Source organism: Osmia bicornis, chromosome 7, assembly GCF_907164935.1.
Source record: "Osmia bicornis bicornis chromosome 7, iOsmBic2.1, whole genome shotgun sequence".
NCBI classification, from domain to species: Eukaryota; Metazoa; Arthropoda; class Insecta; order Hymenoptera; family Megachilidae; genus Osmia; species Osmia bicornis.
The window spans coordinates 5,201,373-5,228,452 of NC_060222.1; the positions used below are offsets into that span (position 1 = coordinate 5,201,373).

The window sequence follows — 27,080 nt, forward strand, 5'->3', positions numbered from 1 at the left end:
CACGATCTTTCGCTCACGAATTTCGACGATTAGCCTACTTGCTCGAGAAGAAAATGACCGGCGAAATAACGCGTATCTGAGTGGTCGATCGGTGAGTAAAAGGAACACGAAGGGCTGCTTTGGATTTTACGAGATCCTCTTAATAGCTGCGATGGGGATGTTTCTCGTCACGCGAAGGAAAAACATTAACTTCGAATTTCGTTCGAACCTAACCCTTTCAGTTTTGAAACTACACCTGGCTCGTATATATTCGTGTTTAAGCCGAATCATTAGATCTGTCGGTTCCGTGGAACGAATTTGGCGCGAGCCTCGAGCGAGTTCCGCTGAACGTCACCTTTAACCGTTTAGGAATGCCAGACGGAACTGAACTTCCGTGAACCGAATTGGAGGCAGTGGCAAAAGATCCTCCATCTATATATACATCCCTTCGAATCCCTAATCCTAGCTGGGAAACTTGATATTCGGGATTATCCGCGAAACGCTGTTCATCGAAACAGCTTGGTAGTTCAATTTAATTAAGGGGAAATTAAAGTGGACAGTCGTTAGTCACCTTGCAGACAACTACCCTCCATAGAATTAAAGTAAATCGCTACTAATGCACCTTAATAAAAAAAAAAATAAGAGAACAAATTGATTATCCCCGAAACAGCTTGGTAGTTCAATTGAACACTCTGACTGCCATGCTAAAATCATTGAAAATTCTATTAAATATTACTTTTGTCTTCACAAATCTTATGTGTATTATCTTTAAAATATTTCATTTCTAATACATCAAAGAATTCCTAATAATATAAGTGATGGATTCCTATTGAAATATATGGGTGACATGGCGCTGAAAGTGTTAATTAAGGGGAAATTAAAGTGGACAGTCGTTAGTCACCTTGCAGACAACTATCCCCCATAGAATTAAAGCAAATCGCCATTATTTCACCTTAATAAAAAAAAAGATAGGGGAACGAATTGATTATCCGCGAAACAGCTTGGTAGTTCAATTTAACACTCTGGCTGCCACGCTAAAATCATTGAAAATTCTGTTAAGTATTACTTTTGTCTTCACAAATCTTATGTGTATTATCTTTAAAATATTTCATTTCTAATACATCAAAGAATTCCTAATAATATAAGTGATGGATTCCTATTGAAATATATGGGTGACATGGCGCTGAAAGTGTTAATTAAGGGGAAATTAAAGTGGACATCTTGCAGACAACAACCCCCCGAAGAATTGAATCAAATCGCCATTGCTTCATCTTAATAAAAAAATTAAAAAAGTAGAGGAACGAATTAATAGGAGTTAGAGACAATAGCTTTCGGATCAAAGACCTCTCAGCGAGTAAACTTTGTGGCAAACAGTTACGAAGTAGGATTTACAGACCCCTTAAGTGGTGAAGCGTGACTCGTAAAGCATCCGAGCGTTTATATATTACCGCGTGTACGTAGGCAGTGCGAGAACGAAGAAGCGAATACGTTTCAGATTTTACGAGGGGCACCGTAAAAACGTAACCGTACGAATGTCCGGCTACCTAAGGGCGACCGAACGATAATAAGGGAAGGATGAAAATGTAAATCGAGTGAAATTAACATGATGCGATGTTGGTAACTAACGAAGCCGTGAATTAGGCCAACGAACGACAAAGACGACGACGACGAGGATGGCGGTCGTCCTTGCCGAGCAATGTTGTCCTGTCCAGCGAACGCCGCCGTCCATGTGACCCGCTTTTTTCTACGATGTGGGACGAACTACTAACGCATGCTCTCTCTTTCATTTAGAAATCCACGCATGCGAGGACAGAAGCCTCGTTTCATCGACGGATTTCGCGGTACCTCGAGTTCTACGGATCCATAAGGATCATCGCGGATCAAAGTGTGCACCGGGGGCAGGAACAACCGAACACGACCGAGGGTTCCAAGGACATAAAATTATTGCCCTTTAATAGTTCTTGACGCGTAGAATCCAAAAATATAAGTTGTAGCTTTAGAAATTAAGTGGTTGAAAAGTTTCGCGTTTTTGGGGTATTTTACACGTTACTTTGACGCCATCTTGCTTCCATCTATCATTTGATTAGCATTCAGGGTGTACCAAAGCTGAGAAGCTACATAACAGTATCACCAACCTCATATTTTAAAGAGAGCCCTTTCAAAGAAATTATTTCAACAATATTATGATTTAAATATATAGCCTAACCTAACCTAATACGTGTGGAACAAATGGCCGCTGAATGCTCATCTATGCGGGCCAATCAAATGACAGATGGAAGCAACATGGCGTCAATAACTTTTGAACCGCTGATTTCCTAAAGCTACAACTTATATTTTTGGATTCTACGGGTCGAAATCTATTAGCTTATAAATAAAGAATCTAATGATTTTATGTCCTTGGAGTCCAAGTTCAGCCCGACCGAGCATACTAAATAACCTAACCAATAAAATAATATGAATTTACAAAAATCTACAAATATCCTTCTAACAAGGGACATTACCCAATCGACACACGCCGATTTTGATGCCCTTTGAGTATGATATAGAACTCGAAAAAATATTTGACACGTATTTTTTTGTCCATGCTGAAGGGGGTGAAAATAGCCCTCAAAGTCGGGGTTGCAAAACATATTTTCTTGAATATCTCAGGAACTATTAATTGTAGGCGAAAAATTCAAATTGGAATTTCTGTGTTTTTGAACAGCAAATTTTTCTATGTATCCACCATTTTGATAAATTTAATTGTTTAAAAAATATATTGCAAAATAATCTATTTCTATCATTTCTCTCACCCCTTCAGCATGGACGTTTGCCGATAAAAAGAAATGCGTGTCAAATATTTTTTTCAGTTCTATATCATACTCAAAGGGCCCCTTGTAAGATCGAACTTCGATCTCGTTCCGTGACGATGCATTTTTCACAGACGCCTTTTAGAAGCGACCTCGCAGTGTCTAACGCGAAATGGGATAGAAAAAAAAAGATAGAAGTATACTGTAGGATTCAACTGTAGTTAAGAAGAAAGGTTCAGTGAACGGGACATCGTTCTACAATAACGATAAGAGCGTTGCATATGCCAGCCAGAGGATCGCTAATAGAATAGGGTGACGGAGGGTCTTGTTCCACGCCGATGGAACAAATGAAAAGAAATGACGAGGAAGATGAAGACAAATGGTTCGCGGTACTAGAGCCGAACTCCTAAAAGTAACAGAGGCAAATCAACGGAACGAATCGAACGTCTGAGAACGCCACCAGTTCAGTTCATGCATGTAACATGTAACATTCATAAACGCGCGAGCCGACGACCTCGTTCCGCTTCGTGTGCCGCGTTTCAAATCTGCGTTCACTGCTAAGGGAGATCTCGTTTCCTTTTTTTTTTTTCCTTTTTTTCCCCGCCCTTTTATCGATCGACGATTAATATTAATATCGAGCCGAGAAACGGTTATTTATACGGGGTGATTTTGCGGGAACGTTTTCAGTCCCGGGTGTCAAAGTTCAGAGACAGTTCCGACGAGATACGAAGCGTAGAGTCGCGTTCACACGGAAGATCGGCTGATATCCTCGAGCGGTCGACCTACGCGGAGAATTGTCGATTAGCCAATTCCAGCGGATGCAAATGACGTGGCGCGATCGTACGATCGCCATTTCCGACGTATTATGTAGATATTCGCGGGTCGAACGGAAATTTTGGCGTAGAAAGCGTCCCGACGTCCCCTCGAACCCGCCTCGCCCTCTGCTCTTTTGCGTTTCAAATCGCTCTCGTGATTCATTCCACGCGAACGGACGCCTACCAGAACGAACATTCGTGGAATCCTTGAATTTTTACAACGCGTAACGATCAATACGGACTTCCGTGAACCGATAGATCAATCGAAACGTGAACGGAATGATCGAACCACCGGAAAGCTTATTTCATTCGAACTCCTTCCTAGTTGACTTTTCAATCGAAAGAAGAAAATTATAAACTCGTTAAATACTTGATGGTTCAGAGAAAATATAGGTGTACACTCTCGTTGGCCAATTATGGGACAAACTGAATATCATTGAAAGAGAAACGCGCCGACACGTTTAACGCCCGTTCATCAGTTAATTACGCGAAGAAATAATCAAGTTACTTTCCGCATGCAACCAGGCGAGCCACCAATTAGGCATAACTGCACGCAATGCAAACACGAGACTGACGCGTGTATGCGTGCGCTGGACACACTTGTTTTCCACGTACCGTTCTTTTGCTCGCCGCGGTTTCCACGCCACGTGTTAAGGCTATTTGCGCGCTCGAAACGGGACAATTTTAAACGTAATTTACTGAGGAACATTGTAGCCGACCGTTCGTCCAGGATCAAAGACATTTAAATCAATTTTAGAAATGGAAATTAGAGCGTATAATTAGTACCAAGTACTTCGCTTCTGAGAAATCCTTTACCCATTTGGTTAACTTAAAACTTATACTAGGAACGCATCGGGCATTAAGATACAGCCAATAAGATTATGGGATAATACTCGAAACGGATAGCGCGATACCGCAGCATAACCTCATCGAACAATCTAATGTTACAAAGTAGCATGGAAACTGAGACTCACCGCATAGCTCGTCTCCAACGAGGAAGGGGCACACCACCTGTAATTAAAACAGGCATCATTAGTAATTCGAAATAATTATCGAAAGGGTTCGTCCTCTGATAAACGTTTCAAGTTTAGTATAATCGAGTAATTAAGATAGAAAGTTTTAAGTAGCATACCGAAGACTTTAATTGAAAAACGAACGAGAGTATAATACTGTGTTTGAATACCGACGCCATTTTGATTTTTATACTGTTACGTCACTACACGCGATTCGTGAACATTTCATTCGCGATATTTAATTATATGTCGTGCGAGCATTAAACTAAACATCTAATTACTAATCGGTGATCAAACTTTTTAATTTCAGTCATTGTTTCAATCATTTTTCTAAACTTTACTGTATTTCTTTCTTATGGAGTGCTCGTGGGTTCCCGCTGTACATTCAGCGCGGCGTAATACGTAATTATCTTATGCTACACTTAAAATTATATTGTATGATGATGATATCGTTTCTACGTACCTGGATACGTATAAAGACATGTATTATTAGAGATTTAAAAGAATTATACACCATAATTTATAGAAAACTACACGGCACTTTTCACTTTTAAACATTCGAACGGAAGATGTTTGACCACTAACAACCTCTGGTGTGTAGTTTGGGTTGTGCAATCTACATCTAAGATCTACGAAAGACGCGACATCTATCATCTATGAAAACGCGTACAAAGCCTTAAGCTTCTTAAATCATGCGTTTTTAGCTACGCCACTTTTAGTAACTCCATGCTCGAAGATTTAAAAAAAAAAAAAAAATGGAAGACATATTGAAAACGCGGTTCTAACAAAATTTTAATTAAAATCGAAAGAGTAACGATTCCGATTCGAATTGCAAGAGTAGTCTGAAAATACACGCGTGTGAAAAGATTTATTTACTTGCGGGGTCTGTAAATTACGCGTGTAGAAGCAAGTACGTAAAAGCAACTTTAAGTTCTGCCTTCAACAAAGTTCCCCGGTATTAACGTGTAAAGAGAAGCAGCTTAAAAGCCGGTAGCGCGACGACGTATTTATCCAGACAGCAGACAAACATACTTGCCTGAGTACCTGACACCTGCTCACTTTCGTGCACTTTTAAAAAGGACTACAAGTGAATCGTCTCCGAGTGAAACTGTACACGTATAGTCTGACAGAACGGTGAGTTTTTAACATAGCTCCAATGTCATCTCTGTTCTTATTTCGTATCTGATTCTGATTACAAATGTCGTACATAGCGTAGAAAGGAAATTTATCATCGGGTAAGATAAGTAAGCCGTAGTCAAATGAAATGTCAATTTTGCGAGAGCCTGGTAGCGATTCGATTCGACAATTAAAATTTCGTTATCGCTATGATGTATATTATGATATATTTGAGAAGAGCAGAACGCAGACATTGACTCACGTGACCAGAACGAATTACGCTGGTACGAACTGCGTGAACGCGGCCACGCATAAATAACGTAGCTGTGTGTACGCAAAGTGTACGCCGTCGACAGTGACGACAGTGTGGACACGGTTGATCGCGTGAATAAATACACACGTGCATATGCACGTATATACAGTAAATACTCTCACCTCGATACAAATCGGCAAGCAGGCAGCAGGCCGTCACAACACGACGGTCGTTGCATCCCCTCCCGCCACGCCTCGATCCTCCTGTTCCCGTTCATTCATTCCTCTTCCACGCGACGCCGTTGTTTCTTTTTCTCGGATAACGTTCGTGTCAGCAACATTAACAGACGGCACACCATAGTTACCCGGTGTATACGGTGACGTACTTTACGTAATAAACACGATCCTCGAACCAGCCGCAGGCAAGGAATCGAATCGCTATCCGAGCAAACGCGATAATACCTCAGACACGCACCATGACGCGATATACCCGACCGATCAGTCCGACGCCATTCGTACTCCGAAACTGTTTACATCGCGTTAGACATCACGGATGTAGAACGAAAATAAGTCGCGGAAACGTGCTACATACGCACACCGACTACGGAGTATTATATTCGATCGTTCAAACACCGCCTCTTATTTACACCGGTGATTATACGGGAAAACAAAATCAGTCTCCCCCGTGCTCCGAAAGATCGCGCTACTATTCAAGTCTGTTCGCTCGAGGCGGCGTGACGTGAACGCGGCCTAGCGTAAATACAGCTGTTAATAGGAGAACAGCAACTACGAGGAACGACCAACGGCTCCCAAATATTAATTGAATAACGTCGCGAGGAAAATTGTCGTAGACTACGCGTAGTATACCAGACACGTTCTCAAGGACGGTCGCGAACGTCTCGCCGGCGACATCGCCGCTACCACAACAATCGAACGACATTTGACCAGTACCCGTGGTACCTTCGAATACTCCGACCGGACGAAGTATGACGAGTTTAGATCGACGAATAAATAGGGAGCACCCATAAAAATGTCGCGCTGTAAAACGGCGCGCCGCGACAACACGACTAAACGGACTAAGCGGGTTTTCGCTTTCGACTGAAATCGAATGTACTGCCGGCGAGCCGCTGCTACCGACCTTTGTGTGAGTGTGTTTACATGAGCGCGCGCGTGCGTGTTGTCTGTATCGTCGTTACTCGTGTTCCTATCCAGCATTAAATATCGAGTATCCCGACGAGTAAACATAGCCCTGTCGAGTTCGTATTACAAAACGCCGGTGTCGACAAGATGAGTTGAGCGATTAAATTACAAGTGACACGCGTGTACTGCACTTCACGACGACGACAAGTAAGTACATCGTTTTTTATTTACCTTGAGGTCACACCGCGCCGCGGTCATTTCGATCCGACCGATACGTGTAAGTTATTCTTTTACATGAGATTAGTATAGTGTACAAGTAAATTGCTTGGGCTATAAGAAATAGACAGATGGTAATTATTATAAATAAACAACAGGAGATTATATTTGGTGTCTTAATTAAGTTATAATAGTTACATAATTATTTCTTTTCTTCGTTAAGATTATATTTTGTCTTTAATTTATCTATCTCTTCCATCTTTTTATCTACATCAACCCGTTTAAAGGCCTTATTACTTTGATAATATAAAACTACCAGGTATCTGTTACAAACATTGAATCCACTCAAGTGGTCGCATGCATTTTTGGCATCGAATATGTCTTCGTAAACAACAAAAGCTGTCCCTCTAGTCTCAGCTGTATTACCCCTAGAAGGAAAAAGATTGAAAGATACTAAATGTTATTAGACAACGATAAAAAGTTTTAAGCATATATCTTAGCATTGTAAAGTTAATATTTACACATATTATTGTAATTGATCGCTTACACTCGAATTTGTCTGATAGCTCCATATTTGCCAAAAATATCATACATTTCTTCAGCTGTGATTTTATAAGGCAAATTCCTTATGTATAATACTCTATTCACTTCCGGAGGCAATCTTACCTGAAGAGAATAGTTTAGAAAATAATAATTATAGGTTAGGTTACCAAACACTTGGTAATACATGCTTTACATGCTAATTTATATGCTTACATTGGCCCTCCGTTGAAGCATTGCCATAGTCATTTTGGAAAAATAAGTATTTTTTCACTTTACACGGGAAAAGAAACTACAAAATAAATTTGTTTACTCGAACACAACGCGTCTCCTTTACGTCAAAACATAACTCGAAGTGGTCATTAAGTTCTATTAGCTTTTGCTACAAGAGGGCACCACAGTGACAAAATACTCTTCCAATAATTTATATTACAGAATAAAAACATAGGAAACGCAAAAAGGGAAATTAATAAACCAAGAAATACGTTCATAATTTTTATTCATAGTAACAATGTTCCAAAACAAACACTTAAAAATGGTACTAGTAATTGGCATTATTTTACTTGCAATATCATCTATTTCATGACTTTTTTTTTTCAAATAAACGAAGTGGTATTACATTGACATTACAATTTCATACGTTTGATTACATTTACAACATTCATAGTACGATAGTGTTTTCTTTGTATAAATAGTATATCGATGTTTCGACCATAATTGAAAAATTTACTTGAGTATTAGAAACGGTTTAATAAATTGACACCATCGAGTATTGTAATTGGAGTACGATAGCTAGAGATTCTGATTCTTGGACAATCACATTTAATATATAATACGTATGTAATGTATTCACTGAAATAGATATTGCTAGTGGAATGAATAGATGGCACAACAGATCAATGCCTGATTGCAATTAGAACGGTAAAATATTTTCTATGAAGTATAATTCGTTAATGTTTTATACTTTATTAAAAGCTGCAATATCTACGCTTTGTACAAAATCCTCGATTTCCTGAATTTTTTCTGTCAGCCAATCTACAGAAACTTTGTCGTCTTCTACGACACAAGAAATTTGAAGTTTGTGAATTCCAAAAGCTAGGGGAACAAGTTTTGCTGTGAACAAAAAGAAATATTCGTATTTAGAATTTAAAACGTAGCTATCATAAAACAACTTATGCCTTTAACTTACCTGCACCCCATAATAAACCATCACACTCAATTTTTCGCACTTCAGTTTCCATAGCTTTCATATCTGTTTCGTCGTCCCACGGTTTCACGTCTAATATTATGTTCGACTTAGCGATCAAAGCTGGTTCTATAAAATATCATTATATATATTATATATTCCAAGTAGAAATTCAGTAGATGACTTACTTTTGGACTTTTTCGCGGCATACGCAGCCAATCTTTCTTCCCTAATTTTTGCAGCTTCTGCATCCTCTCCCTAATAAGCCAAGTATTTGAAGAGTTTACAGCATAGGCCATAAGTAAAAATATAGAAATTTTAATAATTGTGTAATGTTTTGTGTTGAACCGACGTGGTATACAAGAAAACAGGGTTGAATGTATCAGTATTCTGGGAATATCTGGTGTACTATTATTTCCTAAATGTCGTATCATTTTATCAATTTTTTATCCTACTTGAAAAAAATGTGTGTGAAGTGTACTAAATGTATCGTGCACAAATGATTTTAAATATTATGTAAATAGAATTGGGGATTGATCGCTTTATATCTTCCACTATTACTGCTCACTTGCCTCTGAATCTGAACCAAAGAGATCGACATCCTCGTCATCATCAGCTTTTTCCTGCGTTTGCTTTGTAGCTGGTTCAGGTTTAGCAGGGCAAACAGCTATTGTTGGAGGAGCGGTATATAGGAGTGAAACCTTGTCTTCAAGAGCTTTCACACGTTCATCCAATTTGTCAATAATATTTTTCAATGATTGAACGACTATCGATGAAATTGTACAATATGGTGAATTTTACGATACTAACTAATGATTTTCCATGAAAAGTATGATACTCACGGCTAACATCAACTGTGTCTTTCTTGTTATCATTTGGAGCAGTTAGACCAGCCACAGCTGCAATATCGTCCATCTATAAAATAAGCATAATAATATATAGTAGAAAGAAGGGTCCATAGAAATTTCAATCAAAGAGTTAATTAAATAATTAAATATTACATCTACCAATTTACATTCCAATTTGGATATCATATTAGTAAGCAGGTTTGTAAATTTGTTATTATAAGGGTGTGCAAAGAGTGCAGTACTCACACACTGTAAGGATTGTTTAATATGTTGACGAGCCTTGGCCACTTCATTGGCTAAACTTCCACCAGCAGATAGCATTGAACTAGTGGTTTGCTGATTTCCCTGCGTTCACCAATATTAAACATCAACTCAAACTAAACTCATTGTTATCAATTCGGTATCATACTTCCACTAGGGTTTAAATAATAATGTTAATAGGACTGTACATATATTGTACTTTGATCATTCTTATGAAATATGTTTAAGTTGTTAAACAATTCATAATATTTAGGTGGATTATTTAAAGAAAACCAAGTGGAAGTAGATATTTTGCATCAATTTGTTAATACAAGACAAAAAATTAAAACAAAAAAATATTCATTACTGTTATACATAAATGTTTGATTAATAAGCTCAGAGTTATAACAAAACACACAAATATTGCAATTCCTTTTGACAATACAAAAAGCATGCAAAATGTTAAAAAGAAGGCAGAGCAGTTCATACGCTAACAGTATTAATTGGATATTTATGAAGTGATTATTGATTGGTGATAATATGATAATAAATAAGAACAAAATATTTTTAATAAATATTTTAGATGTAAGCATTTTTCTGCAATGATCTATGCAATAAAATTTATATAATAATGAAATAAATAAAATACTATAAATATTGAATTGATGCACACAAAATATTAAGTATGCATTACAGTATGTACCTGAGTAGGTAACTGCTGCTTATTCCTTGTTAATGATGCAACATTTTCTTTGCTTTCCTTAGCATCTTTCTTTGCCTTTCCCCTGTTTCTATGTCTTGTATCAGCTTTATTCTTTTCTTCTTTTACTTCTTTTGTATTATATTTCTTAGATACATCATTCGTAGGGCTAGTTTCTTTCCCGTTTGTATCAATCTTAAATGTTACAGACTTCTGCTTTTCTTCTACATTTTCTTTTTTCTGCATATTGTATTCATCTTCATCTTTATTCGCGTTTGACATCTTTTTCTTGGAATTTGTTATGTCATTTGAGATGTTGTCAGAAATTATCAGTTGATTATCTTTAGATTTCTTAGACTTTGTCTTAGATAAAGAATTACTATTCAGAATATCTTGACAATTGTTTGTTAGAGAAACCTCAGATTTAAGAGAGCAGCTTTCCATAATTTTATGGGACACCACCTTGAAACATGTGTCAAGCTATGCAAGTAGGAACTAACGTCTTGTAAATATTGCATATAAAATGGAAACTAAACAAAGCTTGTTTCTGTTATAGATTTAATACATTTTATATTGTTACTACTCAAATATAACTGCATAGAAATCAAATATCTTTAGTAAAAGTTTCATGCATTATTTAACTTATGAATGACATAAACATGTAATATAATACATTGTGTGTAATCAAACAATATACGCAACTTAATAGCAAATTATATTGCAACTCTGATATTATATGTTTTATATTTATTATAAATACTTTGTATTAGGAAAATAGAAATAAAACATCACATAATTGTATTTAAATATGCAACTATAAATGGGAATTAAGTTCTTAGAAGAAAAATAAAATTCCCAACACCTTGTGAAATTATAAGCAGGTGAAATGTTCCCTATCACCAGATATTCCCTGAAGTGTGTGTTAGAAATGTTAGTTTTTAGTTAGTACAACAAAAAGAACATAAGGCATAACAAAAGAGCACACATTAGTTATAGATGTTGGGGCTAACAATAATAGGTTTAAAATTTTCTGTTTATAAACATACTTTCAGACATTATAATTGCCAATAAAAATTTGTTTTAACATTACCATAATCAAAATGAATAAAAACCAAACGTTTTTCGTATTAATTTTACTGTATGTTTAAAAACATTCACCCTATTCCTGTTGGCAGTCATCTTTATTCAGTAATATTAATATAAAATACTGCAATTGAAGTACTTACCTTAGCCATTCTTTCAAAATATAGCCGTTCTGCCTTGTCATAGGATGGCTTATCAAACCATACCTTTTCTTGGGCTAATGCTGATTTTTCCATGTTTTAGATGATTTATTCAATAATAAAGATGCAAGTAAATTTCTGTAACATGAAAATTTACCAATCTCAGAAGTTTTTGAAATTCTTTATAAATTTTTAGTTTAATTATATCAAAGTAATAAAAGATTAAAATATGTGTATAAATTAGATGTACTTGTATATGAAAAATAAATATATTAAAAAATGTTTAGTTAACTGTATTTATTGAAAATACAACTTTGTGTATAAAATACATATAAAACATATACAATATTGTATAAATCTATCAGATTTTTAAAATCATATAACAACATATTGCAAAAATTAGTATCTAGTGCCTGTTAACAAACAAATATTAATTAGTATCTAGTGTCCATTAGCAAACAAATATTAATTAGTATTCAGTGCTTATTAGCAAACAAATATTAATTAGTATCATAAACTATCATCGTCACTACTAAAATATTCAGATTTAAATGGAACTTTATTTGATTCTTTTTTATTTGGAAGCTTTAATTTATATGTCTGTTTCAATATTATCTGTTTATCTGATTTGTTTGCGATTTCATCTAACAAATGATATACCTCTTGTTCTTCTTCTGTTTTAACAACACAAGGATATATCTCTAATGCCTTAAAATACTGAATAAATGCTTTGAGTTCATTGAAAGAAGAGTGGGTAGCATAACATACATTGAAAGTTCTTTCTCTCACTGTATCCCACTCCCCTATTACACTTGTATCTTTTTTTCTCCATTTCATTACAGATGGAATAATAATCATAATATTTTCTTCTTTTACATTGCTTCTACAACGTAAACCTGATGAAGATATTTTTTGCTTACAAGCATGTATTGGTGTACTATTTGGATCATTTGTAACACAACACGATAGTTGTTCAATGCGACAATAAGTTTCATATACATAATGTTTTACATGAATTTTCATATTTAACACTTTAAATAATTCTATGAAAAGAAATTCAGAACCGTACGTGGCTGAACATTCCAGAATAACAACATTTCTTGGGTCCTTATTTAACCAGTCTTTAGTAACTGTACATATTTTCAGTACAGTCTCTTGTCTAGTTGGAAAAAAGGCAAAATCATTGCTTAGAAATGTTGTATCTAAATAGATTTTGGTAAATGTTCTAGGAAACAATTTAGAATCTTTACAATAATGTAAACTTTTCAACTTTGAGAAATCCTTTGGATTAATACGAAAATCACCAGTATATAATACCGAAACATTATTTCTTTCGAAAAGAAACATTACTGATCCAGGACAATGTCCTGCAGATATGGAAGTTACAGAAATAAGGATTTCATCTTCATTCTGTACTTTATATTCTATAACAATAGATGTGTCAATAGTTACTTCTTTTACACAATTATCTTTAAATTTAAATTTATTTTTTAACAGTGCTTTTGTGATATGACTACAATACAGATATTTATTATTTTCATCTAAATATTCGAAAAAATGGTCAGATAAACCATGCATATGATCACAATGACAATGACTAAGAAAAAATACAGAAGATGTTAAATTCTCTCCATCAAAACGATCCACTGAGATGCCTGGTATCTCCTTAATAAGCCCAAGAAAAGTTGACATTCTGGCTTTAGTTCCTGGAATTTATAAATTAACCATCAACTACACCAATATTTGTTCAAGATTTTTAAGCATAGCTTAAGAGAAGCTTATAGGTTTTTAGATCATTTAAACTTTAATTATTGTCATGAGCAGAAAACAGATGTTTGTAATATAGATAAAATCGTGTACGATAGGTTATAACTATAAATTAAATATATATCACATCAATCAAAGAACGAAATTAAAAGGGACCATTTACGAACCAATGAGCCAATAGTTTATGCAATCGCGTTCGAACAAACAGTAAATTTTTCACTGGAATATTATTAACACGAATCCGCCATGTGCCGTATTGATCGATTAATTTGACGATTATATAGCAAAGTACAACTAATTCAACTGTCGTTGATGTTGCAAACTGATAAACTGTGCGTGTAAATTGTATGCCGCTTAAATATTGTTAAATCTACCTTGACTCGTTACAGGTTGTCAGCTTGCTGCAACAATTGTCCGTTTGCCAAAATTTCTGTATGCCGGATATAACGTGCCAATTAAAAAGAAATAGAAACACTGGTTATACGGTCAATGTTGAAAGATGTCACTAGGGTGCCCTATTTACCATAAACGAGGTACAACATAGAGTAACCCTTTATCGGAATTTGTTTCATGATCTGAAACACCGACATCTAAAACATTTTTTGTCATATGGGAAGCGGCGCCACAAGCTCACCCAACGAGATACGCGACCAATATCAAGCACAGTATACAGTAAACTTTATAATATTTAACAATTAAAAATTATAACGTTTTGTTTCTAAATCATTTATAATATTAATATCGTCATAATTAAGATTTTGAGATTTCGTACTTCCTCTGTAACGCCATTTTCTTTAGGGAAGCCTATATACTTTATGCTGTGCATCAAATGCGCGCATCACTGCGTTTCGTTTGTATCTAAGTATTATAACAGTTTCTGTGCAACAAAAGTAAATATTGTAAGGTGTTCGAATTCTACAGGAGGAAAAAAAATTTTTCTCCTAGAAGCATCATGATGACGTAATTATTTATTTAAAAGAATCGTAAAATGACAATGATGTTTTGCTGTTTAAGAAACTGTTTTGACGGCCTCGGCTTTGCCGCAACACAAACGCCGAAGAAAGAACCAAATCCTATAGCTTTAGACACATCTTTCATGGGTAATTTTTATTTTAACGATCGGGATAATGTCTAAGAATGTTAAACTTGTATCATCGAATTTTGCATAGAATTTATATTTTTTTCGCATTTCAAAATTAAGGATATTGATGATCTATTATTGTCACGTTGAAACTTCTAATTAACGATAAGGAATGCAGAGTTATTTTAATGTAATAGAATTTAAAGAAATTGTCAAATTGGTACAGGACATGAAGTTGTGATAGTAAAAAACGGTCTAAGAGTATGTGGTCGTGGTGGTGCCTTAACAAACGCTCCTCTTGCCCAAAGTAAAAGTTATTTTGAAGTTAAAATACAACAAGGTGGTATATGGGCAATTGGATTAGCCACAAGATCCACAGATCTCAATGTTGCTATTGGGGGAAATGATACAGAAAGTTGGGCACTTAATTCCGATGGTATTATAAGGCATAATCAACAAGAAATACATAAAATACAAAATCAAGTTCAAGAAGGGGACATTATTGTAAGTAGGAATGATATAAGAATGCGTACAATGATAAACTAATGATATGTTGTTTATCAGGGTGTATCTTATGACCACATAGAACTTAATTTCTATTTAAATGGAAAATCAATGGATGCCCCTATAATGGGCATAAAAGGGACTGTGTATCCAGTACTTTATGGTAATTTTTTTCAGATCAAAAGAGTTTACAAATTAAGGGTATTCGTGTACAAGTATACAGGGTAATCTTTCTTTTTAGTGGACGATGGGGCCATTTTAGACTTAATTTTGGATAATTTTGCTCATCCTCCACCTACAGGTTTTGAAAAGATAATGCTAGAGCAATCGTTGCTCTAGCAAAAAAGTACTAATACATTAATGTCATACTCTTTGGAAGTTGACATTATCAAAGTATTTTATGTATATCCATCTTGTATTTGTCTAACATTAAAGTACAGAATCAAAAATTATTCTTATTTGAAAAAGATCTTAAAACGTAATTTTATGGATAAACAATATTTCTCTTAAAAATAATGTACAAATATATTTAATTAGCAAGTGCAAAATAAACATTTTAATTTATATTTTGCCTTCATTACTCTTAATCATACCTTTGGGATAATATTTAAAATAAAAGGATATGTACAGATTTTTTGGATTAATCGGAACTGGTTCTGAATGTGGCATGTATCTTAAAATAACTACATTTTTTTTTATATAATTGTTTAATAACCAAATAACATAATTTTAAATATATGTGTACAACTTACATATATTTTTATATAATATATATATATATTTATGTATTTATATGTCTGTATAAGATTGTATATAATATTGTGTACACAACAATTTATTGTTCCTTAATGAGTTAATGGTGTGGTATGTACACTGACTTACATAAGGTACCATTGGCTTAGGCCTATACTTTGCTTTATTAGGCTACTGTCATGGCTTTTTGTTTTCATTAATTAAATTAATTTCGTGCTAAAAATTTCATATTACATGTTAAAGCTAATTTTTCATTTATGTTAATTGGACAGTGCGCATTTTTACAATGCTGATAATGCAAATACTCAAATTACTATTAATCTAATAATTGCCTACAAATAACCACAGACATTCCTTTACACGCACAATGAGATAAACACTTCCTATATGTATGATAATATGAGTGATGAAACTTGACAAAAAAAAATGAAGTTGATAAAATAGCAGACAATGTTTGCAATAGTATTACACTTAACAATTTTAAAATACCTCACCCACCCTGTGTGATTTAAATTGGATTATCTTTCATTTATTTAGAACATGCTAACACATAGTTAAGATAAATATGAAAAAATAGAAGTATATTGCTAAAAACCTGTTTCTGTGCATTGATTGCTTAAAAGATCATTTGTGTTTTCATCCAAGTTAATACCTCTAATTATTGTACATATATATAGATGAAAAGATGTTGCACAATATATCTTTTCATTTACAGCAATTATCATAATTGCTTCTTTTAAGAACATATAAAAACTTTTTACAATTGCTTGTAACAAGCTCTCTGCAGTTTTGTAAAAACTTATTAAATCTTTGGTCCTTAATGTTACTTTTAAATGATCATTGTCATTAATCATATTACATGTTTAATATATATGTTTATGAATAGATACAAGTTGTTGATTTATAAGAAGGTAGTAGTTTCATGTTTTTTCCTGTCTAAATCACTGAGTTGCATTAAAAAAAAAATATTTTCATTTTATCAAAATTAAATTGGCACTAATTATAATATTATAAATACATGAAAAATTGACAAATAATAACTGCAATTATCATTTATAAATCAACAACAAAATATTTAACATAGGCAATGAATGCCTTAAATTTATGAACAATTTTTAGAAAGAAATTTGTCAATTTTATTATTAATATAATTGAGTTTAATACGAAACTTAAAAATAAGGATAAAACCAGATCAATTTGTCCTATACAATTCATGGCACTCATTTTACAATCTAACTTATAATATAAACATGGTAATCATACAGAAGATGAATAGCACATTAAAGAGAGTATTTGCATTTTGCTCCATAATGATTTAATGCAAACTACCTAAACATATCTAATGTATATATAGAATATATTACACTTATTTCATGACTGAATGATATGAAATATTTATAATGGTAACCCATTGAGTCTTATTGCACATACAATTCTAATAGATTATACAGCTGCATAATTCTTTCTAACTTAATGAAATTTATCATTTTTGACTTGCTAATATAGTGTGTCAAACTATGGGAATCGGGTATTTTAGAAAAACATATACCGGTACTAAATAAAAAAGACCGTTGTGAGTTGTTATATTATCAAATAGATACCCACGATTTAGTACCTATTATTAATCACGTTTATCCAATGTATGATCATTCATTCCAACATTCACATGAACATTTTACCACCTATACTATAATGATCTCTTTTATTAAATCTAATACCACTTCATTCAAATAACATTGCAAATAATTCTGTTAAAAAATATAGACTTTTAGATATATTTACAAAATTAATTTTTAATATTTATTCTTCCATTGAAAACTGCTATAAATAGAAATTTTTATATATGTTGAATGTCGCTTTTATTATCTCCTTGATGTATTAATTAGGAATGTACATAATGACCTAATTTGTCATTTTTAATACATTTATGAAGCAAGAAATTTTTTTTTATTAATCATTTTCAAATGTAAATATTTTTATTTAGGAGAAAACTTTCTAATATTAAATTTACTTAATTACTTGAAAATCGAAGTATTACCTTTAATTTATAATAAAATGATTAAAGTATTATTGACAAATTTATAGTATAGTAGTATACCAAAAGTATATTTTTTCTTTATATATGAGAAAATATCTTATCTTTGAAAAATATATTCATAGATAGACGAAAAGAAAATAATACGAATATGTTTCGTAATATTGAATGCACTTAGTAGTTTTAATTATAAGATCATAAACTTAATTTGTACCACGTTTAAAAAAATATGAAAACATATTTAAAATAATGAGTATCATGTTACATGGCAAACACATGTTTTAGAACACATCCATGTTAATACTTCCTGAGTGTATTAAATTTCCCAGTTTAAATACGTATTCAGAAAATAAATATCCAATTTATAATAGTAATATTTTTTCGAACTGACTTTTAAACAATTATCATAAGCAAAGTTACATAAAATGGAAGAACTTTTAAAGAGAATTTATGAACATTGTAAAAATCATAAAATATTTGTGGCATTATTTAATATACACTTTTACATATAACTACTAAAAGAGGATACCACGGATTTTACTAAGATCCTCTGAGCTCTCTTTGGTTTTTATCCAAATTAATTCCTATAAACGCTTTTGGTAAACATCATGCAGACAACTGCACACAATAATTCTATGTAAAACATTTTCTTTCAAGGATGAATCCCTGAGATGCTCAGATTCAGAGCGAATTTCTTTGCTTGTGAATGTAAAGCATCGGTAGTAGTATTTAGTAGTAACATACTTACAGATCATTCAACATCCGTTGTATCTTCAATAACAGAATCCCAATTGAATTCTGTTACGCTCTGTCTCGAAGGTAATTCCCCAAGATGTTGAAATCGTTGTACGAAATATGGATCACGATCTCTGAGCCGTTTAAATCTTTGAAATGCAAGATTTTTTGCAAACTCGTAAAGTTCCAGATCCAATCTATTTAATCTACGCACCGCATCTAATTGTTCTGCGGTAAGAGTTGCCATTGTTGCGGCGCTCAATGTTGCATTATGTTGCTCAAATGCAACAGCAAATCTCATTCCAAATGTTTCCTCAAAAGAATACTGTCCCACCTATACCATTTAGAATTCAACGTCATAAAATTTATATAACAAGTAACAATTTATATGGTAGATGGAATGTGCATTCTATTAAACAAGATACATATGGGATAGGAAAGTATGGTTGTTTAAATCATGAATATTAATAAGTGCATTAGTTTTCTATACATGCAATAATATACATACAATATCATGGTCAACAACATGTCAATCAAGGAATAATAAAAAGGTCAAAGTTGGAATGAAACGATGTTCTATCATACATAACTATGATTAAAAAACCCATTGACTCGGGTTACGGATGAATTCTGTGGGCTTATAAATATTCTAAAATGCGCGCGTGTAAATCAGAAAACATTTTATTTGGTTAAATGAAAAAGAAAAAGATTAAAAGCGCAAACTGTTTTATGATCCCTGTACGGTGGGTAAGACAAATATTTACATTAAGAACTACCTTTCAACAGACGATTCTCGAGTACAACACAAGATACGTTGTTAACATAAATAGTTGAAGCAAGTCAGAGCTAAAATGATTTCTTTCGAAATTCAAACAAATTATAAGGAAGAATTTTAAAATAACTTTTTATATGCAACATAAAACTTAAATTAACATACGAAGATATTTCTTTTTTCTTGAATACATTACATCAGAAATACTGGAAAAACGATTAGAAATTATTTCAATGAGATGTGATGATGTTAGAACATGCAACATGCACTGTTAGTGTATCGAAAAAAAAAAAAAAAGATAGTTCTTACTTTCTGGTACTCAGTCAACATGAAGAAAGGCATGAATTGTAAATTGTGTTTAGCACTAGCCAACATGAGACGATCTCTCTCCAAGCTGCTGAGCGTAGAGTTGTAACAACCAACAATTGATAAGTCAGCCAACATTCTGGTTTGGCGATTGCTTGCCAAATTATATGGACATGCCATAAACTACATAAACCACAATGTTTTCTTATCAAAACATTGGAATAGATACTTATAATTAAAACTTATTCTATTTCAATTTTACAGGGTTTTTTTTCTATTTATATTTATTATACAACATAAACAAAGATTTTTGTAAGTTGTAAAATTTCAGTATCAAATGATTGTTGCTTTCATAATAACTATATCTATACATATAGAGAAGAAAAAAAGTAGACTTTAGATAAGAGCAATTGCTTATCTTAATGTGTTTCTAAATGTGAAAGCCTTCAGATAACATACTGAATGTTTTGCTTATGAAAGAAGTTATACTATTATGAATGTAGGATGAGAATACTAGAATAATGAAATATTTCTAAATTAGGGAAGTTAATTAAATTCATTATTTAACTTACTTGTTCTAAAGAAACACCTTGCCAACTAGATCCAGGATAACATTGTGGTATATTGGCTTGTGTTCCTCCGCACCAATGTCTAGCACCTCTCCAAGTTGCACCTCTTTGTACATGCCTAAATTCAGACAAGTATCGTGCAACAGGATCCCTTATGATAGTTATATAAAAGTATCTACGTTTTATCCCATCCCCTTCGATCTTATTTAACTCGGTATCAACACAACCGGTCAATTCTGTCCAGTCAGCGTGTAAACCACATTTCCAACCGGTAGAATATCTTGAGAAAAGCCAATTTTCATTGCGATTTGGACGGAAACAAAAACAACGCTTACGCCTTCTCTGACAAGAACAAGGTCTTTGCAAATCCAGATCTCTAACTAAGTGTTTTCCAAATAATGTTCCTCCTGTAACAAAAAGGAATATACAGAAGAAATATACAAAGGAACAAAGAAACCAAAAGGAAACAGGTATATGCATGAATAGCATATTAAACAGTGCAACATCCCTGAATTGTTCTTTCTCTTTCTAAGATAGGGCTTGGAGGTTTCACATTGCCTGATGAATAATGCAAAGATTCAGTTGTACAATGGTCAGAAGGGATGTTGCATTGTTTTTATTGAGATATAGGATTGGCTGGCACTAGTCCAAAGAAGTCTAAGTACAAAGTCAAATAAAAATATGTGCTTATGCAGACATTCCATAATCTTAAAGTAATTTGGATCATTCAGTTTACATGATTAATTATCTTTCTCTTATATTGATATCATATAATTAACTTCAAATAAAAATAATTTATTTAATTTCAAATAACACTAAAATAAATACAAAAGCTGTCATGGATTATAAGATTCATTAAAAAGAAAAAACAAGTTACATAAACAATTTATACATATTTATATGTGATATTTACCAGTTTTCTGGATATGTAAGAAAACAATGACATCATGACCATTAATGTCAAACTGGAAGGTATCATTGGTAAAGACATCGTCGTAACCGAGGCTCCCTTGAATACTCTGCAATCTAAAAGCAGGATGTACGGAGAGCAGGCCATTTTTGTCGAATTCAACGGAGACGGAAGACAAACCAGAGCCGGGACCCGCGGACAGACCCTCGGATAATCTTACGGATTCCTTGATCTCGCGGCTCGTTAGAGCGCATACATGATCCGGACAAAAGTAGCCGAGATAGATGATACTCGTGAGCGCGAGAAACAAACATATCCCTACAATGCTACGCAACCGAGTCCTCCGTGCTCGTGACTCCATCGTCGCGGTCCTCTCGCATAAATCGTCCTGTACAAGGACCGAGAGTTCGCTAACGCCTTCTTCGTTTGACCGTCTGCCCATTATCGTACCCCATGTTTTTTTTTCACTGCTGCATACACCGCGTACTACTCGCCGTTACGGCCCGACCAAAACTACGCTCCCAGCGGACGTCGGCCATGTCAGATACTGTATCCCTACCACGGTTACCGCGGTTCCGCTACTTCTCGCGATACTTGTTGGTCGCGACGCGGTTCTCTTACGAACATTATCTGGTACTCGTCTGTAACAGTTTCCTAAAGTGAAGTGGGGAGAATTTATTTAAAAGTGCAGACTTACGGAGTGTATACGATGTGTTTATATGCATATACATGCTTATGCACCACCACGACGAATCTATTTAAAGCGGTACCGTTGCCTATTTTTGCGCTCAAGATTTGGGGTAAGTCCCTCTCACCATAAAGAACGATTGTATTTGAATACGTATTCTTCAACATTTGTCTTATTTAAATATGCCAATATAATATAATGATACTTGATATTGTTTAAGAATGTAACAAGAAACCATGCAAAAATTGAGTGTGGTTAATTGCTATACTTCAAGCAAATTTGAACATCTTATGATTTATTTATAAGCGTTATATCATGTATTTAGGTATTTATGATTGCTGGTTATTGAAATTATCAATGTTTTAATGTAATAAGTGTCAAATATATTGAAATTGAAGGGTGGGAACATATTCGATTTAGCGCCATTTTCTGAATTTAGTCACTCGTCTCCGTGCGCATTCCATTGATTATTGCACTACTTCAGAGCGTACACATAACCTAATTCCAGTTGTCAAAATTGACGTTTTGCCTTGTAATTTTAGGCATATAAATATCGGTATTTATAATTATTTGTTGTATACACTGAAATACAGTTCTTGAGTTTTCAAGTGAGTATTCAAGTAAGTAGTATAAATAGGTAGGAAAGATAACTAGGAGTGTAGAGTTGAATATTTTCTTCTTGATCCATTAATAATCACTTTGTCTTATGTATTCTATAAAAAAGAAGCTATTAACATGTCTCCTTGGAAGATAGTTCATTAAGTTGTGCAAAGTCCAGTGTATCTCTTCTTCCGATTAACTTATACCTCATGTATGGAAACATATTTTTTGTTTTGGTGTCTAGAATGGGAACTATTGAGTTGTTAGAGGATAGAATTGCTCACTTGGAAAAACAAATATATGGTCTTATGAAGGCAAATCAAGGCAATGATATGCCACCAGAAAATCCTATGACTGACCAACTTTCGAATGTAAACACATTAATCTCATCTGCAATGTCAGGACGAGAGAAAGCAAATGCTATGATGAAACGGTTACCAGAGCTAAATAGTTATTTAGATCCAGAGTTTGAAAGTGTAGAGATACCTACAGAAGCTAAACTCCAATTGTTGCTAGCAATGGCACCAGAGATTCAAAGAAATTATGAATTATTACAACAGATGCAGGAGTTAATGCCTGTATTAGAAACTGACTGTTTAAGGGATGTGCCAGAGTTATCGAACAAACTTAATAATTTAAATTTATCATACCTTAAGTTGTACGAAGAAAGTCAAGGGTTAAATAATCATATAAATGAAATCTTTTCTAAGTACAATGAAGTGATAACTAGCATTTCTGAATCGTTAATTGCTATAGATGCTACAGTAACAGCAGCTGAAATTGCAGCTATGCCTAAGAAACAATTAGATTAAGAATGTATTGTATATATACAATAATAGTTAACTGATGGTTTTAAGAATAAAATTCTGTGGACTTGAAAAAAGAAGGCATTGAATTCATTTAAAATACATTTATTTTCTATCTTAGTATATAAAAATACTTACTTATTTATCAGTGACTATGCATACATTAACATATTTTATTATTGTATCTTTTTATAACAATGTATTTTATTAATTAAAATACTTATATATTATATACATTTATCCTATCTATCTCTTAGCCTAGTCCAGTATTCATTTCAGAAATCCCTTAGGATCACTGAAATAAACAGTTGCATGAATAATCTGGTGCATTTATATATTGGTCTCTTATTTCAAATAAATACTTTCATTTTCTTCTTGATCTCTATACAATAACCAGATTTAAATGATACTTGCGAACATGTTACACAAGTATTTTTACTAGATACAGTTATTATATAAAATGAACAAACCATCAGATAATAAGTAGAACAAAAACAGGAGTCTGAAACGTACCGAATTTTTTTCATGGTCATACTTATATAATATCATTAAAGAGACCTATTTCGTACAAAAATCTCTTACAACATTAAGCATATTAAACAGTCGCTTTATACAGTATTTACAAATTTCTTAATTGTAAATAAGTATCGTGTTGCCAATTATATACGATATATATCTCTCTGTCATTCATTTTTTTTTTCCTGCACGGATGTCGTAAGTGTAAAAACTACGGAATATTGCAGTATCAGCCCATTAAATCAGTAGTTATCATAAAAAAAAAAAAGATATCATTTACATACAGAACCTCTTTTTCTAATGCGGAACAAATTATGGCCGTTCAGTGTTCTTCGCATTTATGTAGGAACATACTGTTTGAAACAAAAAACAGACACGAATTAAGTACACGATTATCCTCTGTTCGTTGCGTTTCGTTAATTTCAACAGGAACATTCAGTCTGTCGGTTCCCTCCCATGAACTTTCCGCATTTATAAGTGTGTCTGCCCTATCGAATTCGTCGAATAACTTTTGTAATTAAATGATTGCCTTTAGCTTTGCGTTTGCAAAGCGGGCACAGAATTGCGTAGCCAGGATAGAGCAGGTTCGACGCTAGAATAAATAGCTGGATGACCCCTTGAGCATCTGCTATGGTGGCTCAGTAGACCCTGGATCTCCCATCTGGCTGATCCACCAGATTCACTGACGCACATCAGAGGCGCACCCTCGTCGTTCTGGAACAGAAAAACGTAGAATATTTTTATTTCTCTCGAGGGTCAGGCAAAAGTGCAAAGGTGCTATCAATGTTCGGTTGGACTTTACCAAAAGGTGGGATGAAAATTCGGATGCGTCATATATCATTGGAAAGGAACACAATGGTGTGGGTGGGAGGTCTTAAATATATGACCTTGACCCGGTAGAGGTCAAATATATATATTGAGTTTACTCAAAAGCTCGACGTTAAATCCGGATGGGTCATATGTCATTGGAAAGCCCTTGACGAGAGGAACACAATGGTGTGGGTGGGAGGTGTTAAATATGTGACCTTGACCCGCTAGAGGTCAAAAACTAAAATTATGTTAATTTTGTTGTGCGAGAGGTTTTCGTCCAGGTAGACCCGCTTCTGACGCTGGATTATGATAAAAAAGCGAATGTTGCTGTGTAACGTGCAAACCACCGCAGATACCACCATATTTAGGTTAGGTTAGGGTTAGGTTAGGTTAGCTTGGGTTAGGGTGTCTTTTTCGAAGATTTCTCCTCGTTAAATAAGAAAAAAAAAATTATCGAATTTATATGTTTTGGGGCACTTTAGTTTTTGACCTCTAGCGGATCAAGGTCACATATTTAAGACCTCCCACCCACACCATTGTGTTCCTCTCGTCAAGGGCTTTCCAATGACATATGACCCATCCGAATTTGCGTCCCACCTTTTGGTAAAGGTTTACCCAATGTTCTTCTAGAATTTAAAGAGTTTCGGTTGAAAGGAAATCTTACATAGCAGGGTCCTTTGTCCGTGTCAGTGAATCCAGCACAGATGTTGTCCTTGGTGATAAATCCTGCGTAATGACTCGTCGCATTGCACTTCTCAGAATCATAGGTTGGCACTGGTAGGAACGTCAGATATTTCTGCAAATCCACCTCGCCGTTCACAGGAAATCCCCAACCCACTGTGACACATATCTGTCTTGGCTGAAACATTAAAAGGCAACGTTCGTTTCATCCTTTCAACTAACCCTTTAACATCCATAGTGTTGAATACCTACCTGAATTGGATCCTTTGGAAGGCAAACAGCGCTAACGTTTCTGGAGAAGGTCAGAGGTTTCTCCAGTTCCACCAACACCATATCATTATTGTACAAGAATTGATTGTACTTCACTTGAGGATAGGGAATGATGCTTTTCACTGGAAGTGGTTTCAGTAGGTTCTTATCGGTGAATAATTGCCATCCGTTGGTCTGTTTCAACCTGGAATCATAAGAAGAAAGATTCTCCGATATTGCATTTGTGATTCTGAGGATAGACCAGGTTGATTCTTCAACTCACCTGTGAGTACATGAGTAACTCGCGATCACGTGCATTGGTCCTAAGATGCTGGCAGTACAAGCAGCACCTTGTTTCGGTTCCTTCAGCAAGGCTACACTGGACCACTGTCCTTCGCTGGCTGGAGTCCCGCCAACTAATCTCGCAGTTGGTCCTTCTCCGTAATGGGAGCCGCAAGAAAACTCTTGGCAAGATACTTGGACGACTTTCTCAGACACGCAGAACTCCACTTGCTCTAGATTCGCGACCAAAGGCATACGGTGATTCGGATTTGCCTTCAGTCGCAGGATCTTCTGATTCTTGTCCCATGTTTGTAGGTCGGTCGCCTCGGACCCGGAGAATCCTAGAGCCTGGCAGTACGAGTCGCTGAACTCCTCGCTCCATCCGTCGGAACAAACCAGACGAGATTCGCCGTTAAATTGTCTGGAACATAAGAACAGATAAATATATCATTTTTAATTGAGAGCCTAAGTGTTGAGATACAAGGAGGCCCAATTAGTGAAATAGCTACCTTATTTTTAACAAAGAGGTGCTATCCGTTAATTCCTGAGCTCCATTACTCTCCTCGGTTTCTTTCTGCACGTCTGTTAAATTCCTTTCGGGGCCAGTGTTCATCGTTAAACAGTTCCATTCGTCCGAATGATCAGGACAGTGTTCGATACCGTCGCAGACCAGATTCTCTGGAATGCATCCTCCTGTTTGGCACTTGAATTGATCAATGCCACAGTCGCAGAGTTTTTCGTCCTCCCCGTTGGCGCATTCGTTGATTCCGTTGCAATGCCACGTCAACGGAATGCACCATTTCTCAGTCGGGCAGAGATACTCCTCGTTGCCGCAACTTTCGGCACAGTTGTATTCGTCGCGGTGATCCTCGCAATCGGGTCGCCCGTTGCACTGCCAGATACCCGGGATGCACCTTCCTAAAATTGCAAGAAAATTTTTTATCCAGCTTCAGATAGAT

General features: G+C 34.7%; 8 protein-coding genes across 22 annotated transcripts in view; 3 read left to right on the forward strand and 5 right to left on the reverse strand.

Moving 5' to 3' along the window:
• Nucleotides 1–7,289, reverse strand: part of LOC114876961 (solute carrier organic anion transporter family member 74D) — a 73,971-nt gene extending 66,682 nt beyond the window's left edge. For 4 of the 6 annotated variants that reach the window (XM_029188961.2, XM_046286607.1, XM_029188960.2 and 1 more), the window contains exons 1-2: nucleotides 6,148–7,289; nucleotides 4,558–4,594 (exon numbers count right to left, since the gene is read on the reverse strand). The gene's annotated coding sequence lies outside the window, so the exon portion shown is untranslated. Of the gene's footprint in view, nucleotides 1–4,557; nucleotides 4,595–5,059; nucleotides 5,212–6,147 lie in introns of those variants that run through there. The other 2 variants (XM_029188964.2, XM_029188967.2) reach the window with 1 other exon arrangement.
• LOC114876962 overlaps nucleotides 5,644–27,080 on the forward strand; it is a 75,126-nt gene continuing 53,689 nt past the window's right edge. Inside the window, exon 1 of one of the 3 annotated variants that reach the window (XM_029188971.2) lies at nucleotides 5,644–5,730. The gene's annotated coding sequence lies outside the window, so the exon portion shown is untranslated. Of the gene's footprint in view, nucleotides 5,731–7,237; nucleotides 7,312–22,172; nucleotides 22,290–27,080 lie in introns of those variants that run through there. The other 2 variants (XM_029188969.2, XM_029188970.2) reach the window with 2 other exon arrangements.
• Nucleotides 7,459–8,229, reverse strand: LOC114876976 (splicing factor 3B subunit 6). Its single transcript, XM_029188993.2, has 3 exons — nucleotides 8,077–8,229; nucleotides 7,868–7,986; nucleotides 7,459–7,748 (listed from the first exon to the last, which is right to left on the reverse strand). The coding sequence occupies exons 1-3, from the start codon at nucleotides 8,107–8,109 to the stop codon at nucleotides 7,523–7,525; spliced, it is 378 nt and encodes a 125-aa protein (XP_029044826.1). The 5' UTR covers nucleotides 8,110–8,229; the 3' UTR covers nucleotides 7,459–7,522.
• LOC114876965 (probable elongation factor 1-delta) lies at nucleotides 8,343–14,311 on the reverse strand. 5 transcript variants are annotated; one of them, XM_029188975.2, is made up of 9 exons: nucleotides 14,199–14,305; nucleotides 12,061–12,195; nucleotides 10,838–11,296; nucleotides 10,141–10,239; nucleotides 9,889–9,961; nucleotides 9,619–9,812; nucleotides 9,235–9,304; nucleotides 9,050–9,175; nucleotides 8,343–8,973 (listed from the first exon to the last, which is right to left on the reverse strand). In XM_029188975.2, the coding sequence occupies exons 2-9, from the start codon at nucleotides 12,151–12,153 to the stop codon at nucleotides 8,819–8,821; spliced, it is 1,269 nt and encodes a 422-aa protein (XP_029044808.1). In that variant the 5' UTR covers nucleotides 12,154–12,195; nucleotides 14,199–14,305; the 3' UTR covers nucleotides 8,343–8,818. The 5 variants fall into 5 exon arrangements, with proteins under 5 accessions (XP_029044808.1, XP_046142566.1, XP_029044809.1 ...); XM_046286610.1 differs by lacking the exon at nucleotides 14,199–14,305 and adding an exon at nucleotides 13,992–14,179; XM_029188976.2 differs by lacking the exon at nucleotides 10,838–11,296 and having other exon boundaries at nucleotides 14,199–14,302.
• LOC114876974 (SPRY domain-containing protein 7) lies at nucleotides 14,460–15,975 on the forward strand. The gene is made up of 4 exons (XM_029188989.2): nucleotides 14,460–14,924; nucleotides 15,132–15,409; nucleotides 15,470–15,572; nucleotides 15,651–15,975. Exons 1-4 carry the CDS (start codon nucleotides 14,813–14,815, stop codon nucleotides 15,746–15,748), a joined length of 591 nt encoding a protein of 196 aa, XP_029044822.1. The 5' UTR covers nucleotides 14,460–14,812; the 3' UTR covers nucleotides 15,749–15,975.
• On the reverse strand, nucleotides 16,164–22,033 carry LOC114876964 (heparan-sulfate 6-O-sulfotransferase 2). 2 transcript variants are annotated; one of them, XM_029188973.2, is made up of 4 exons: nucleotides 21,493–22,033; nucleotides 20,583–20,986; nucleotides 20,014–20,193; nucleotides 16,166–19,266 (listed from the first exon to the last, which is right to left on the reverse strand). In XM_029188973.2, exons 1-4 carry the CDS (start codon nucleotides 21,929–21,931, stop codon nucleotides 18,949–18,951), a joined length of 1,341 nt encoding a protein of 446 aa, XP_029044806.1. In that variant the 5' UTR covers nucleotides 21,932–22,033; the 3' UTR covers nucleotides 16,166–18,948. The 2 variants fall into 2 exon arrangements, with proteins under 2 accessions (XP_046142565.1, XP_029044806.1); XM_046286609.1 differs by lacking the exon at nucleotides 20,014–20,193 and having other exon boundaries at nucleotides 16,164–19,266.
• LOC114876975 lies at nucleotides 22,633–23,660 on the forward strand. Of its 2 annotated transcripts, none has more exons than XM_029188992.2 (2): nucleotides 22,633–22,797; nucleotides 23,022–23,660. In XM_029188992.2, exon 2 carries the CDS (start codon nucleotides 23,023–23,025, stop codon nucleotides 23,587–23,589), a length of 567 nt encoding a protein of 188 aa, XP_029044825.1. In that variant the 5' UTR covers nucleotides 22,633–22,797; nucleotide 23,022; the 3' UTR covers nucleotides 23,590–23,660. The 2 variants fall into 2 exon arrangements, with proteins under 2 accessions (XP_029044825.1, XP_029044823.1); XM_029188990.2 differs by having other exon boundaries at nucleotides 22,633–22,785.
• Nucleotides 23,673–27,080, reverse strand: part of LOC114876959 (microtubule-associated protein futsch-like) — a 33,611-nt gene continuing 30,203 nt past the window's right edge. For both annotated transcript variants that reach the window (XM_029188959.2, XM_029188958.2), the window contains 5 exons: nucleotides 26,631–27,039; nucleotides 26,123–26,542; nucleotides 25,843–26,044; nucleotides 25,574–25,768; nucleotides 23,673–24,813 (listed from right to left, as the gene is read on the reverse strand). In XM_029188959.2, coding sequence (XP_029044792.2) covers nucleotides 24,631–24,813; nucleotides 25,574–25,768; nucleotides 25,843–26,044; nucleotides 26,123–26,542; nucleotides 26,631–27,039 — 1,409 coding nt within the window. In that variant the 3' untranslated portion in view covers nucleotides 23,673–24,630. The remainder of the gene's footprint in view (nucleotides 24,814–25,573; nucleotides 25,769–25,842; nucleotides 26,045–26,122; nucleotides 26,543–26,630; nucleotides 27,040–27,080) is intronic.

Bases quoted from the DNA above. Each gene is read 5' to 3' on its own strand.
- LOC114876976 (XM_029188993.2), bottom strand. From the start codon at position 8,109: ATGACTATGGCAATGCTTCAACGGAGGGCCAAT. The intron at 7,987-8,076 runs GTAAGCATATAA...TATTCTCTTCAG, and splicing joins TGCTTCAACGGAGGGCCAAT to GTAAGATTGCCTCCGGAAGT. The intron at 7,749-7,867 runs GTAAGCGATCAA...TTTTCCTTCTAG, and splicing joins GCTATCAGACAAATTCGAGT to GGGTAATACAGCTGAGACTA.
- LOC114876965 (XM_029188975.2), bottom strand. From the start codon at position 12,153: ATGGAAAAATCAGCATTAGCCCAAGAAAAGGTATGGTTTGATAAGCCA. The intron at 9,962-10,140 runs GTGAGTACTGCA...CTTATTTTATAG, and splicing joins TTAAACAATCCTTACAGTGT to ATGGACGATATTGCAGCTGT. The intron at 8,974-9,049 runs GTAAGTTAAAGG...TTTTGTTCACAG, and splicing joins TGGTTTATTATGGGGTGCAG to CAAAACTTGTTCCCCTAGCT.
- LOC114876974 (XM_029188989.2), top strand. From the start codon at position 14,813: ATGACAATGATGTTTTGCTGTTTAAGAAACTGTTTTGACGGCCTCGGC. The intron at 14,925-15,131 runs GTAATTTTTATT...AAATTGGTACAG, and splicing joins TTTAGACACATCTTTCATGG to GACATGAAGTTGTGATAGTA. The intron at 15,410-15,469 runs GTAAGTAGGAAT...GTTGTTTATCAG, and splicing joins TTCAAGAAGGGGACATTATT to GGTGTATCTTATGACCACAT.
- LOC114876964 (XM_029188973.2), bottom strand. From the start codon at position 21,931: ATGGGCAGACGGTCAAACGAAGAAGGCGTTAGCGAACTCTCGGTCCTT. The intron at 20,987-21,492 runs GTAAATATCACA...TTTTTGTTACAG, and splicing joins CTTACATATCCAGAAAACTG to GAGGAACATTATTTGGAAAA. The intron at 20,194-20,582 runs GTAAGTTAAATA...TGGTTTATGTAG, and splicing joins AAGGTGTTTCTTTAGAACAA to TTTATGGCATGTCCATATAA.
- LOC114876975 (XM_029188992.2), top strand. From the start codon at position 23,023: ATGGGAACTATTGAGTTGTTAGAGGATAGAATTGCTCACTTGGAAAAA.